Source organism: Anopheles ziemanni, chromosome 3 (assembly GCF_943734765.1).
Source record: "Anopheles ziemanni chromosome 3, idAnoZiCoDA_A2_x.2, whole genome shotgun sequence".
Classification (NCBI taxonomy): domain Eukaryota; kingdom Metazoa; phylum Arthropoda; class Insecta; order Diptera; family Culicidae; genus Anopheles; species Anopheles ziemanni.
In genome coordinates, this window is record NC_080706.1 from 64,121,371 (window position 1) to 64,136,561 (window position 15,191).

The 15,191-nt window shown below is 40.1% G+C and overlaps 1 protein-coding gene across 1 annotated transcript in view; it reads right to left on the minus strand.

Annotated features, from left to right (window-relative positions):
* Positions 1-8,596, minus strand: part of LOC131288696 (ryanodine receptor) — a 32,818-nt gene extending 24,222 nt beyond the window's left edge. The window contains exons 1-7 of the mRNA XM_058317864.1: positions 8,543-8,596; positions 5,891-6,094; positions 3,895-3,909; positions 2,218-2,295; positions 1,439-1,627; positions 1,176-1,375; positions 576-1,100 (exon numbers count right to left, since the gene is read on the minus strand). Of these exons, the coding sequence (XP_058173847.1) occupies positions 576-1,100; positions 1,176-1,375; positions 1,439-1,627; positions 2,218-2,295; positions 3,895-3,909; positions 5,891-6,094; positions 8,543-8,596 (1,265 nt within the window). The remainder of the gene's footprint in view (positions 1-575; positions 1,101-1,175; positions 1,376-1,438; positions 1,628-2,217; positions 2,296-3,894; positions 3,910-5,890; positions 6,095-8,542) is intronic.
* Positions 8,597-15,191: the final 6,595 nt, after the last annotated feature.

Below are 15,191 nucleotides of genomic sequence, written 5' to 3' on the forward strand. Positions count from 1 at the left end.
ATCCAAATGAAACTGTATTGCATTCATTCAACCATTAAGTGAAGAAAATACGGTATTAATATTATGCAGAAATGCTAAAAAACTACAAAAATGCGAGTTCACTGACTACTAGATTGTAAACAATAACAAATGCAATGACAAGACAGGGTGTATCAAAAACAGGTCAAAAATTTATCTGACCTCAATTTTGAATTTCACCAGTAATGTTAATTAATTCGAACTTTGCGTAGATACAAAATGAACTTCCTTTGATACATTTGAGTATCAACTTTGTTCTAAAATTTCCAAAATGGTGAGAAATGATCACCGCTCTAAAATTGCAGTATTTTCGCGTGTACTACATCCCCCTTTTCTATCCCAGCACAGCATTTTCAACCTCGTTCTTGGATCCAAAAGAAGTTATTCAATCTCTGCTTTTGTGAGATAGGATATATTTACTCTACTCTTATTTTTTGCAAAACAACAATTGTGAATGAAAAAGGTTGTGTTATACTCGCGAAAATATGGGCATGGCATATATGGGATGAATGTTTACTCTTTGAAATTCACAATTTTTAAATAGATCTTTTTCTTACCTGATAAACTTGGTGAACAAGCTGCTACATTTACGAATGACGCGAGCTGTACGCGATTCCTCCTCCTGCGAGCGTGAAAAGTCCAACCCATCGTCCATCTTGCCTTCCTCGTGGAGTATGGCCTGTTTTTCCTCGACCTTACCGACGCCCTTCTTCTTCGTCTCGTAGCTCTTGTAGCTGACCCACAGGCCCGACTCGTAGTGCTGCATGATAACCGTCGAGTCACCGTACTTGATGATCGGTGCGCCGATGATTTCCAGATCCTTATCCTCCAGCACCACCTTCTGGTCGTCCTTCTCGAGCCGCAGCACGAAAGCGGTCTGCGAAGTAGTCGCCTGGTCACGCGTCATCAGGATGAGCTCGTTGTTCTCGTTCACGCCGAGGTACCGGCCAGTCGTTAAATGGCGGATGCGCATCGGGTGCGACCAGTTGATAAACCCACCGGCCCACTTGGTACGGGCCAGCTCCAGACGCCACAGCGATCGAGCTTGTGACATTACAGAGCCTCCTTCGTACACGACAATACTGGAATTATGGAGGAATTTAGCCAAGGAACAACATCTACATAGGATGGACCTATCAGTCGCTTCGTTTACTTACTTCTGCCCTGAGTCTACGCTCCAGGTGCTCGGAATCGTCAAACATTCATCGCCACCGTGGAAGAAGCGAAGCACGTCGCCACCGAACACGTAGCCGACGTACTTCATGCGCGAAATACCGGTACCATACGGTTGTACGCTCCAGTGCGTCACGTGGAAGCTCGCGTTGACGATCGACAGATCGTTCTCTTTGGTCGTGTGCTGGAACAGGCGGAAACAGGCTCGTCAAAACCTAATCACGGGGACAGTTTTGGTCACACTCACCAGATAACGCTCGGTGGCGACGGACACCAGAATGAGATCGTCACCGACGCGAACCTTTTCACCTTCCGAGCGCTGCTTGCTGGCCGGATGAACCGTCCACCAACAGGCCTCACCCTGGCTGTGCTCTTGCAGACCGACATCGAACGACAGCTTATCGTTAGAGGAAGACGTCGACAGGCATGCAAGATACTGGGTAAGACAAAGATAATTTGCCACAATTATTAGTAAAAGTTAATGCTTACTTTGGATGCTCAAAAACAGTAACAATGTGTTCAAAAAATCACATCACTTTACTTTACAATGTACAATTTTACGCTTAGTTTTAAACCCGATATTCAAACAGAGAAAATAGAAAAATCTAGAATAATTGAAAAAAAAAATACTATTCAATGCTAAAATGGGAATCCAGAAAGATCAAGAATAAACTAGAATAATTTACAAACTAATTGCGCAAAATTAGTTTTAGTAAGGATTTGCTGTTCGGTTTGCCTATAGTAAAATTGATGCTCAAGGATTGAAATTTCATTCGTTTATGAACATTATTCCTTCCCATCATACTTGAAAAACTAGGCATAGAATTACCAATTTTTTTGCGTTTTAGAGTTTTAGAAGTATAACCAGCTTTTTGGTATTCTTATCGTTTACATACATATTGATATCAATTATTTCCCATAAAAAAAAAAACAATTAAATAAGATGCAAACCCTAGGCTAGTTGCTACATGCAGTTGCTACTTATATTCTTTAAGTGTATCAATACAATACCAATACAATACTCACCATGTCGCTGTTGTTGTGACGCAGCAGGATAGCATTGCCATAAAGCAGCGTCCGGTGACCAGATCCGGTACCTTTTCCCTAGTGGTTGGTTTTAAGATCGGAAAGGATTAGACCTTTAAAATACTATTTTTAAAAACAATAAAGTATTATTTAGTTCAAATCATCGTGCAATTGGGTGTTTTTGAGGTTTTGTTTGGAAATGGCATTCACGAGACAAAAAACAGCGTACTCGGCTTGCTGCTGCTAGGTGGTTATAATGTTGGTGGTAGGAATGTTTGGTTTTAACCACTGTTGCATTCACTTGCATTTCGATATCGGTTAATTAATTGCCACTACAATCCATTCCAAACGGCAAACACTTCCTATTTCTACTATGTAACAATACTAGCAGATCAATACAAGGACGTTTGTTACGGTTTCCAATGTTTGGGCTAACACACAGCAGAATGTGGAATATATACATAGTTGTTTGTTGGTAGTAAATCATTGCCACAATACACACATGCGCTGACAGGTAAGAGATGAATAACGGTACATTTTTATAGTTCGTCTAAGAGAGAGAGAGAGAGTTACACGACATGCATCTAATTTAGGATTTATTTAAGAAACGGCGTAAGTAGTTCCGTTGATTCAACTGAAATATTTATGGCGCTACGAAAATGATTTACTATCAGTTTCATAACTTTCAGCTACTTTAGCTGCTATGATAAAAGCGTTTGTATTATGATAGAATTTATTGGATTGAGGTAATCCAAGAAGAAACATAATACCAAAAAATCCGGTTATGGATTCTTTCTTTACTTTACACGAGGAACGCAAATACTATGCTGGTTTACTTTAACATAGCTTGTTGTCGGAAATGGCTAGGATATTATTTATTATTATTTCAACAAATATGCATTGTCTCGTACAAGACAACGAGAATTGGGGTACATGACAACGAGAAATATTTAACACTGATCAAATGAAGTGTGTTAATTTCGTACGAACTTATACAGTACTTGCTCTACTTGTCTGGTCAGTGTAAGTGGTATATAATACTCGGAGGAGGTACAATGTTTCATTCGTTCTCTTTCTCATTCGAAGGGAGCGGAAAAGGATTAGATGATGCATGAGTGTGTATTTAGAGATGAGCGATGTTGACAAACAATAAGGTATTGAACGATTATAGGAAATAATAAAGAATTTTGAAACATTCGAAAACGGTGTTAAACGGTCAATCCAAATAAAGTGTTAATTTTGGGTAACAATAACTAGTTCTTCAGACTGCCAAAGAGAAGAAGATTGTGATTGTACAGGAAACGAATACGAATGAATAAAACGAAGAAAGAATAGAGTGTCGAAACATAGGTAGGAAATCAGAAACATCGAGGACAACAGAAAAAGGAAAAGAAAATATCCAGGCGATGGGAAGGGTAGTGGTGATAAATACAAAAAGAAAAAGATAGTAGATAGAAAGAATGATTAAAGATGAGATATATTTGACAGTTGATGCACGGAAGCTCATCGGCCAACGGAAGCAAGACACAGACAGAGAAAGAGTAGAACGAAGAACAGAAACACAATAGCAAAATAAACAAATAGTAGGAAACACTATTGAATCGTTTTTCATTTTTCAGTACGAATTTCGAGGGGCGCAGGATGAAATCGTCACTGCTAAGAACGCGCTGCACTTACTACCGATTCGTTTCCCTGAAAGTAGATAAGGCCGGAAAAGTTGGTGCTGCATGAGAACGAATGTGATTTGGAAAACAGGGAAGTTAATTAAAGGGGGAGTTTTTTTCCCCTTCGCTCGGTACGACAACGATTAAAAGTTTAATTTTATTACTCAATATAATTATAATCCAATCTTAATCCACTGTTCAACAACGAGAGTGATTTTCATCATCGTTCCAAAGTGCAAAATATTCAATAAAAAGCTCATCAATCATCCGCCGTTCGCCTTCGGACGAATGCCATCCATCAGCTCGCACATTCACCAGTTTGGAGTTCAGGAAAAACTAGGGCAGAAAAATACACTACAAACCCATCGGAAGGAAGAAGCAATGAATTACGCTTCGTGAGGTGCTTTGCTCTCTGGTATCAGAGCATCTTTCATCATTTCAATATACCGACCACCCTCCGGGCGATTGACGTGGGAAGAGATTGAAAGCATCAAGTCTTCTCGAGTTCCCTTATCCAACTCCCCCTCCCGGGTGGTTATGCAAATTGTGCATCTTTTACGATCACCTGGACGCCGATAAAGTGTACAGCTTTTCACTGGGCTTTCAGCATTTCGTACCGTGGATCAATACCTCGAGGTCGAAGAGCGTGACTAAGTTGATGTTTGGCGGTACTCGAGGAAAGTTGTGTCGTACCGGTGTTCGACACAGCCCGTTTGGAAAGGGTCCGCAAAAGGAGCAAAAAAAACCGCTCATACCGTCGGAGCAAAAAGGTATAAGAACACAACGCAAAACTAAAACCCTGTTCCTGTACCAAGGAACGGATCGTTGAGGAAACCAACCGTAGAAGGATTTTCAGAAACAAAACAGCAAAAAAAAAAAGAAAATAGATCAAAAATCAAATGGAAAAAAGGTGTCACCTGACTGTCCTTCTCAGGGATAAGCTTCGAGGGTCGCGTGTGTGTATTGATGTGTGTTTGATAACTAGGAACGGCAAAAATCGCTACAAAAAGCAAAAGGAGTACTCCAAAAGCGAACAAAAAGAGGGAAAAGAACGAAGCTACGTGTATCCGCGTGTAAGTCAATCGGACGGTATTGGAACGGTGTCTATTCGCGATGTCACCCAAGGTGGCGTGTTAACGTGTTGGTTTATTGTTTTTTATTCGAAAGCCAAAGCGTAATTTTCTAAGGAGACACACTGTTCCGGAATCAAATTGTTGCAAATTTTGGTTTTGCTCCCATTCGATCGCGAATCGCGTAGACCGCCACAAGCCGTCGATGGTTTACGGTAACAGGTGGCGTATAATTTTCTGACTGTGAATTATGTATTATGTTCGTAGCATTAAAAACCACATTGTCCTCATTGCCAATGGCAGCTCACTTCCCGCTTGGTGGACACAAAAGTAAACAATGTGTCGTGTTGTGGATGGCTCGGAAGTGCAGAGGCCCACCTGCGGTACAAAGTGGCTGATGACGGAAAAAGATACCTCAACTAATCGATAATTTATGCCAAACTACACCACACACCTTACTTCCGGTGTGAGTGGATCGTTTCACATTACTTTTACGAGAGCTTTTAGCAAGTTCATCCTGCTCATGTGTGCTTTTGTATGTGTGTGTGCAAGTGTGTGTTTGTGTTCGTGCTTGTATATGTGTGCAATGCTCTACTACGGTGCTCGTTTGTGGAAAAAGATAAAAACAAAACACTTGTTTGTGCTCAAAACTGCAGAAATTAAAAAGGAAAAGACAAAACTAGAATAAAACCATCACTACCAAAATGGAACCAAAGTAACTACTACTGGGTACTGGGCGAGTGTGCGTGATAGTGTGCGCGTTCGGCCCGTGCCGGAGTCGTGAGGGGCGAGGTGCTTTGCCGCACGCCCCTTTTCCTTTCCGTCCCACTTCCGGTCGGGTAGTGCGGTGTTGCTAATGTTTTTGTGTTTTTTTTTCCTCTACTATCGACGCGATTTCCCAGGACAAGGACACGTTCGATGCGTGCTAATGGTACTTACCGTTTCCGAGCCGGCGGCCGTCACCAGCTCCTGCAGGGCGCGCACCGAGAGGGCCTGCTCGATGACGAACACGCACTGCGATAGGTCCGGCGGGATGTTCTTGTCTGCGATGTTCTCCAGGAAGCAGTGCCGGTTGCCGAAGCCTTCGGCCGCCAGACACACACGCTCGCCGGTTGCCGTGCAGGACAGGCAGACCATGTCTTCCTGCGGTGCGTCGCGGATGGGAGGAGGAAGAAGGAAGAAGAAAAGTATATCTTAATGTACCACATTCGAACTGTGCCCGAGATGGGGCATGATGTGTTTGGGTCATGGAGCGAACACTATTTACGAACGTCCGATAGAAAGATTTGGCTCTTCTAATGGCCCACATAGGGCTAGTAGCCTATATAGGCAAATATAGGGGCGTTATCATTTTCGTATTGACTGATTTTCTCACAGAGTAAGATATTTGCATTAGCTTCGTAGTGAGTTAATTCTACTTCAGTTCAGGTAAGCGTAAGAAAAACTCGTCAGGTTTGAACCTTACGCATTGATAGTTGTTATGGGATAAAGAACTAATTTATATATTTAGTTTTAATTAAACCTTCTTGTTTTCTTTTTACAATTCTTATTTGGACAGGACAATTTATCTCGATATCACGTTATTTTAATATGTTTTTTTGTTGTTTTATTGGTATTTTACCGTAAAAGGAGTTACGATATGTTAGTTAACTGATCAACGCATATCAAATAAACTTTTATTTTATTTATAATGATTACTTTTGTAAAGTTTCTGCTTGAGTCACCTGAAAAGTATGGCTCATTATGAATTGGTAGAATATTTTTCAAAACTCAACTATTTATTTTTGAAACCTACATCGAATATCCACCGTACTAAAACTACGAAAACAGTAAAATGATTACATTTGGCATAGCTACATAATTTTCCATGCGTTTAGGAGTAGAATCCAATCAGCCAAATCCAAATTTTGACCGCTACGCAATTTTCGTTTTTAATATCTCAGAAAACGGCTGCATATTTTTTTTCAAAAACTAAAGCTTTTACCTTAAAACACAGAGCTGCATTTGAAATAAAACTTTCAGATTTTTGATTTCGGCCAGTTCCGAACCAAGTTTACCACCCCATTATTGCTTTTTAGCGGTCAATTTGACCGTTCTTTTTAAGACGCTATAACTTTATTATTTTCGAGGATTTTGATCATTCATCATGAGATTTAAGCTTGTTTTGGTTTTTGATGCACCTCTCCATCATTCCGCTAGCCCGATGTAAAGCCAAAAGGTCGAAATTTAGTGTTTACAGCTTGAAGTTTTGTATGACATAAATCATGAAAAAAGTGTGCGCTAGAAAGCAAATCAGATTATGTAACGTTTAAAAACGCACGTGTATCGAATAATGGAACAAATCACAGGATGGGAACAATCTATAGAAAATTCGAAAAGCACAATTTCAAGGTCAATATGTGGCTTTAGATTTTACATTTCGATAAAATAACAATTGAATACGATTCAAGTTCGGTTCGATTCGATGGTTTCTGATTTACTACGATCTATAGGAATGATGAAGAGATCCACCAACCTGACTAACAACGTAATGGTATAATGGGCGTTTCAGTATTGTTAACGTAAAAAATCATCAATAAATATATTAAAAATAAATATTTATGGATTTTATGGAAGCCTATTTATGGAAGCCTTCAAAATTGACCGAGTGTGTTAAAAAGGGTACAATGCCAAAGCAATGTATTCTAGGGTTAAACATTTAAAATTACCCATCTTTACTATCTTAAAAAGAATACCATAGAATAAAGAATTAACTAGACAAGAAGAAAACGGCAATATTACTGAACCACTGTATTAAATCTATCCTATTACGTTAAAGCGTGTTAAAGTTCCTTTCGTCATGAAGAACTTATTATGTATATAAACACTTCATAAAATGTTGCTTTTTTTATAAGAAAAATCCTAAGCTAAATCAGAATGAAATGATAGTTAATGTAAACATGTCATAACATTTGTTCAATGCGTCAAAGGGGCTGCTGGCCTCGTTGCACATTGCGCAGTTTGCGGATGATAAAATTAAATATTTGAACACATTCCACCGACGCCAACGGTCAACCGCGACACCGTAAGTGTGGAATGCGATGAATCTGAAATATTTTGTTCTTCCAACGCGTCTGTTGTACAGGAGTTGTAAACCGAGACTGCTGGTGTGCCTTCAAGAGAACAGCAACAGGCGACGGAGGACGAGAACGTTTCTGGGGAAGGCTAGAAGACGATTGCTTTACGACCAGCAGGAAGGCATTGGCTTGTGCTCATGAATGCTTAATTGGAATGTTCCTGGCCAGGTTCACCGTAAGGCCGGGCATTGTTTTCCGAACGGCAGAGAATTAATAAAAGTTTATAGCCCAACACCTTCAGAGCGGAGGGAGCGGAAGAAGGCTCCTTCCTAATGTGAGGTACAGATTGAATTTAAAGGTGTAAGCATTATAAAATGGCTCGTTTAATTCAATAGGAAATTGTCTTTGGTGTAGACTAATTGGTTTAGAACCCCCTTCGGATACATCCGGCATCGCTTTTGTAGCCTCCGATATGGAGCTTAAAGCGTGATTAGGGCACTACTCGGTGGGACATGCCTGCAGTCGCCTTACTTACCGTCCGCAGGAATGAAACATCATCCTGCTCGGATCCTCCCTCTGCTTCTGCCATGTTGATGCTCTACTACGGCTCTATTTTGGCAGCTTGTGAGATATCCCTTTCGCCGAAGAGCAGGGTGGAGGCGTTGTTAAACAGCTTCGCTGCTCGGTCGCTTCAGCGCCAGCAGCGATTCTCGGTTTGCCGCACTTTCACCGGACGGCCAAGGCAAATTGAATCGCGTGCGCCGTCACTACACTAAAACCAAATACCACTCCCAGGTCCGTTTGATTTTCCTCAAAGTTTTTGGTCTTTTCGCAGCTTCACTTTTTCTTCTTCTCAGTCCTAAACGTGTCCGCACTTCACCGTCACCGTAGTTTCTTCACCTAGACTAGATCGTGCTTTCACCGACGGCCATGCTCGATGCACACTATTGGAAGCCTTTCCGTGGAAGCTTGTTTGGGTAGAGTTATGTAGTACAAAAAGAAAACTTTCGCGTTTTATGTGGTCAAGTTCGGGTTCGAATCGGGTCGGGTCGTAGCAGCTTGCAGCACGTTGTCGTGAACGCCGTCGTTGTATGATCCTGCAAGGGCGAAGAGATGGTATGGGATTAAAGTGTGTGAGCCAGACGATATGACGATTTCTCGTCACTTCGATCCATTCGATGAAAAACAAAGGAAAGCTTTCGAAGGTCACTCGGCGAACGTAGAAAGAAAGTAGCTGTATGTTTGTGTTGGGCAACTGAGGCTGAAAATAAAAGACAGAAGGAAGATTTATGTTAGTAATCCAGAATTTATTTGTCGTATATTAATTATGTTTCACTAAATTAATTTGTGCTAGTCAATGATTGATTACCAATTGTAGTCGCAGTCGAAAAGTTTCAAAAAAAAATGTTTACAGGACATAAAATGAATTTTATATCAAAAAGTTATTTATATTGAATTTCATTTAAATCCTCTAGTAAACCAAATCAAAGCTGGTGTTGTCCAAGTTATAACAATGCAAAACATGATTGTATTTGTAGGTTGTATTATTTTTGAAGAAATATAGAAATATTCCTTTAATTGATGCTTGTATTTATACATGTAGTAAAATAAGACGCAAAGAGTAGGAAATCACTTTAAATAATCAAATGATTGCACCGGTTACTTAAGTTATCACCAGATACAAAACACCATAACTTCCAGTATGGACCTCCTAAATATGGTCAGAAAGTACGAACTTCATACCTACAAACTAAATCAAGATATTTGTGGTTCTCTTCGCTGCACCTTCACTTTTGGGAGCAACTTTGTGCTAATCTTAATGATAAAACATTACTTTAAATGCTTATCGAAATTGAAGTAAACCCGTTTGGAGAATGTTTTTATCCGTTTAACCGCAGATGGCTTTCAAATAACTTTTTTTTTGGTTCAACACCTATGAGGACTAATAATCGATAATGATAATTTAAATGTGATTCTTTTTCATTTGTAAAACATTATAATTGTCATGCCTTTTTGAATAAACTAAAAGACAGATTGAGGCACTTGCTGTTTTACTTTAAATCGTCCTGTCGCTTCTTTGATTGAAACAAACTAATAATACACCACAAGTGTACGCCACATGGCAAACACAGGTAATTTTAAAAGTATTTGAGTTGATCAAATGCGTTTGAAAAAGTGCTGCCTCATTATTTGCGAGTTTATACCTCCCATATATTTCATGGTTCGCTAGCTTAGCTGTAACGAACATGCAGCGAATAATTTATCCCTGTGTTCAAAGCCATATTTTCCACTCGCCACATTTTCCATCACGAGCTGCTAAACAGAGCAACAGCTGTTGCGGCCAACCGTGCGGCCAAGTCGGCGAGGGGACGCAAAAAACGACCTCCCTAATCTTTTCCGGTGTTTGGGTATTCAACCCGGCTCCGGCGGTCCAATGAACCGAGCAACAGTTTTCCGGTGGTCCGTTTATGCGGAGGCTTTTCCAGGCTTTTCGCTAGCGCCTTGCTTTTGTTAGGGTTTTGTTGGCCTTTTTTTCGTTTCTTCCGTATTGGTTTGGAGGTGGTAGAAGCATCAGCAGCCGAAGCTCGCCGGTCGAAAAGAAAGCGATAGTTTAGGTACCATTCCACATGTGTCGATGGTGGGAAGGTCGTTTATTTCCGACAGATAACGGTGGAAATGCTTTCTTTCGCTTTTGGACATAAAATTCCACCGGTTGCGTTTATGCGAGACCCGGCGTTGAAGCCGTAAAAGCCACCCATAACCATCAGTTTGGCCGTTTCGATAAAGATGTAGGCGATGGCAGATGAGGCTGCTTGGTGCCGAGTTTCCAAAGTAGTGTTTTTTTTTTGGTAAAATGGTTCCATACATTGGAAGAATTGTTTGAATGTCTTTGCTTATATCGATTGTTCGGAATGATGATTGAAAACTACTGAACCCAACAGAATTCATTAAATCCGCTCTTTATCAATTATTTAAGGGTTGTAAAAGTAAACATATACCGAATATCCTTTTATCCTACAAAATTGTCGGAGAACCACATGGGGCGCCATTTTCTGTGATAAAAGTCCGCATTGTCCTGTAAACGCCCCTCGCAATGCGGTCAAGGTTGCAAACGACAATGCAAAGTTGCCTTCCTCGCAGAAAACGCTATCAAGATTTGGAGTATCCGCCGTTTTTTCCATTAGCGACGGTCTTTTCTCTTACGTCGTGCATGTCAAGGGACCGTAAGTTGTACAGTTTTTGTTTTTCATTTTGTTTTGGAGGAAGGTTTTCGTCTACAGCATGACAGGCACCCACAGCCGAGGAAAGCCCGAGGATAAGACTTTGGAAAATGTCACGCAATGTCTGTAACAGGAATGTATTGGATAATCGGAAGAAAAAACCTTTCAAATCTAATCATAACAATTCAATCTGAAGGGAAAAGTACTTGCGTTTGACTTTATGCAATCAGGTTGCTATTTTTATTTTCTCGAGTTTTTCTAAGGATTTGAGGCAACCGATAAAGTTGGTATTCCACTATATAGTAGTTTGAAATAGAGACGCACATAAATTCATCACATTTTAATTACGATTATGGTAGAGGTTGTCCAAATTCAAGCCACTTTAAATGCCAACCTTTACGTACACTTTACGAGGACAAAAGTCACGCCTAACAAAAGGCGAACAAAACTCAAACCATGGTTGATGAAAAATGCTTTTCAATCGATTTTACCCTCTGGTGCCGGCTAAAGGAAAGTTGCTCTGGGAAATGGTAGAGATAAAATGAAGGCTTCATCTCCCCTCCTTTCAATATCGTACCTCATGCCGACGGTTCCGTTGTGTTCTAATCCGATTATCCGGAAAATCGATGCTGCAAAGATGCGAGCGATGTCTGCTGGGGGTAGAATCGCTGCCATTTGTCGGTGGGTAGGGTTTTGCTTTGCTTTCAGCAAGGTTTAGAGCACGCTAAAGGGAAACAAAAGACGGCAATGCTCGCTTGCGAGAAAGGTAGCAGCAGAAAGTGACGAATTGTTTACATAGGCGTGTTTTAACATAGACCACTCAGCTGTTTATTGTGCGACTGTCTCTGAATTTGAATGCGATCTGATAAGTCTCGATGGAACCTTACTCAAACATGTTCGTTACTTCAATAATATTAACAACAAAACGATAAAGAGACACATCAGAAAGCATCTGTTTTGTGGTTGTTCTTTTGAAGGTAAGTAAACAATAATGTTTCTAACCGCAACCCTTGTAGATTGACGTGAGTTATGTTTTAAAGTCCTTTTTTGCGGTTAACTAATCTTTTCTGTGAAGAATTGTACCACCAAGGTCAAATAAGACGTTAAACAAAATAAATACCTTTCAGATAAAATATTTTATAAGCAAATCTTATGAGAAGTTTTGCAACTCCACGTTCAATTTCTGAATCTTAGTTAGTTAGTTAGGCTTCTCTACATTCATTCGAGGAAATTATGTGGCTTTCTTCTTCTGCCGTTTGCTTACCACAAACCAGACCCCACGTGAAATCGAACAGCTTCGTCAAGTAAAATCCGTTTTCAGCTATCGCCAGCGAGGCAAACGTATCAAGAGTCTCATCAAATGGAAGCAATTAGTGAGTCGTTCCATTTCCTTTCATTAGTTGGTGTTCCTTAGTAACAGGAAGCACGGTTTTGATTGCCCTTGAGTGCTTTCGGCTAGGAGTGGAACACAACGAGCACTGGGTGGAATGGATTGAGTTGTCTGATGGATAAACATTATTGTGAACTAAAAGTGACTATTTTATTAACTTTTAAGCGATCTGTTTCATGATTGTTTTGGTGATGATAATGTAAGTTTAGATTTATTACTATATTATATTGTGTGCTTAGCACCAAATTGGAGAATATTTCTTTTGAACAAAGTTATTTTAACTTCACTGAATGCTGAAATAGGCCTAAGATAAACCGGTGTAGTTTGAAAATTAAATTCAATAATTTCATATAGAAATAATCGATGCAAACCATCCATTAAATTACCAGTAACATTGCAGATTAATTTACTTCATCTGGAATCCGTAAAGCCCTTTGTTTACAATAATTTGTGAAATTGTTTCCATTATGCTGGAAACGTCATAAATTTCTCCTCGCCGCATCCTACGGCCAAACCGCCCTACCATCTGATCCAACGTAAAGGAAAACAATCACCGCATAAGTGTTGGTTCAATTAATTATTGTTCTCCGACACGGGACGTGCTTGAAATGCTTGCATATGGGAGCGGAAAATGCAAGGGTTCGGGAAATGGGAGAAAGTGAGCCGAAGTTGATAAACATAATGAACAGTGGGAAAATTTCCCTTTGAGGTCTTTGCGCACCAAAAAGTACACTCACATCGTTCCCATGCCGTTGTGGTTTGAAATTAGTTTTGGATGTCGGGTGAGGCGCAGAGCGTAATGAAAATGCTTTGAAATTTACCTTCCCATCCCAGCCCCGTTGGTGATGGGAAAGGTTTTTGCTCAAGGGGAGCATCAAGATAAAACGCGAGTAGGAAGTAGCATCGGATTGGTTTGCCAGATCGCACTAGTCTATCTCAATTTTGCCTCGCGGCGAGCGGAGAAAAGGAAGACGCTTATACGCTTTATTAACCGCCTGTGGATCTGTGATCAGCGAACCGAAAATATATTCTTGCAACATGAAACAAACCCCGGCTGTGGGGTGAGTTAGCAAAAGGAAGCCATTAAAAAGAAAATTTAAATTGTGAGCACGTATAAAAAATAGCGGTTTCAAAAGAAATACATTTATCCAATTTAAAATTTGTGCTAACGTGGAAAATAGAATAGTTTAAAATGTTAGAACTATAATAATTAAAATAATGATTTATTAGTGCCATTTTAGAGGGTTGTTTTTTAATCTTGGTCTATTCAAATAAAATCAATAAAATCCAAATTCTACTATCAAACCGTAGAAAACTGTTAGGGTTTAGCAAAAGAAAAGTTCCAAACTACACAAACTAAAAAACATGTCCAGAAAAAAAATGCTAAGAAAAGCGTGCGCCAGCAGCGAACAACAATGTTGAGCAAGACTAAAAGATTACTTCATCATACTGAACACGCTCAAACTGTTATGTTATACTCCAACACAAGCACAGCGTTAGCGCTGGTGCGTATATGAAACTACCTATCGGGTTCATCCGTTGGAAGTGGCTCTAGTTCACCGTTAAAAATAGCTCACCATCCCGTGTCGGCCACCGGGAGCTAGGTTTGGTCGACATGGCGACCAGTTGAGAGGAAACAGGTCGCGCGACAATGAACCGTGAAAGCTGAGATCGTGGCAACGTCCTCGAGGGTTGCGAATTATTTCACGAAACAGGGAAACAGCGCAGCGGTTGCAAGACATTACGAAATATCGAACGAGAACTGTGTGAAAATTTCATAACAAAAGTGAGTAACTATAATTAACGTGCGTTACAGTTGACATATCCGTGATTTGCTGCCAAAACTTGTGGTAAGTATGAATGAATGAGTCCTATTCCTCAATGAGTAAAGCGTTGCTCGGTAAAGGATGAGTAATTCATGCACACTTAAAGCTCCAAAAAATCTAGTGGCAAAGAACTCATTGTGTAGTTAATCGAGAAACAACCAATCACCATTTTGCGCAGTTTAATTTTAAAGTAAGGGTTTTTATCCCACATACTCGTAAACATCACATACTTGACTACATTAATCTTATACTTCACATCGATTGCATATGCTCATCATTGTCAGTGAAAAATACTGGCTTGTAGATATCAAGTCTTTAAAAAACTTATCCCTGCATCTTTGGTTAAGCAAGCTCCCCGGGCTGAATCCAATCCTGCCCGCGTAATACGAGTAGTAAGAATACCGAGAAGAACTTCCTTTTCGACATAACCCGTAAGACGGTGGTGACATGTGAAATGATTTGGCGGTCGTAAATAAATCTACCGCTAAGAATAGAGATGTGTTGTGGAAGCCACGGCGGTGCTGGGATACGGTGACGTTGACGACTATTGAAAAGTATGCGAAGAGCAGCGATGAGTGTTTGCCTTCTTTGTAGTCAGAAATTAGTTTATATCTTTCAATTAACTATGTAATTATATAGCAAAGGAAGTTAGTTAGGATTTATAATCAATTATTTATAAGCTGTAGATAATTTAATATCCCTTTCCGTAGAAAGCTACACAAGCTCAAGAAATTTGAAAAAAAAAAA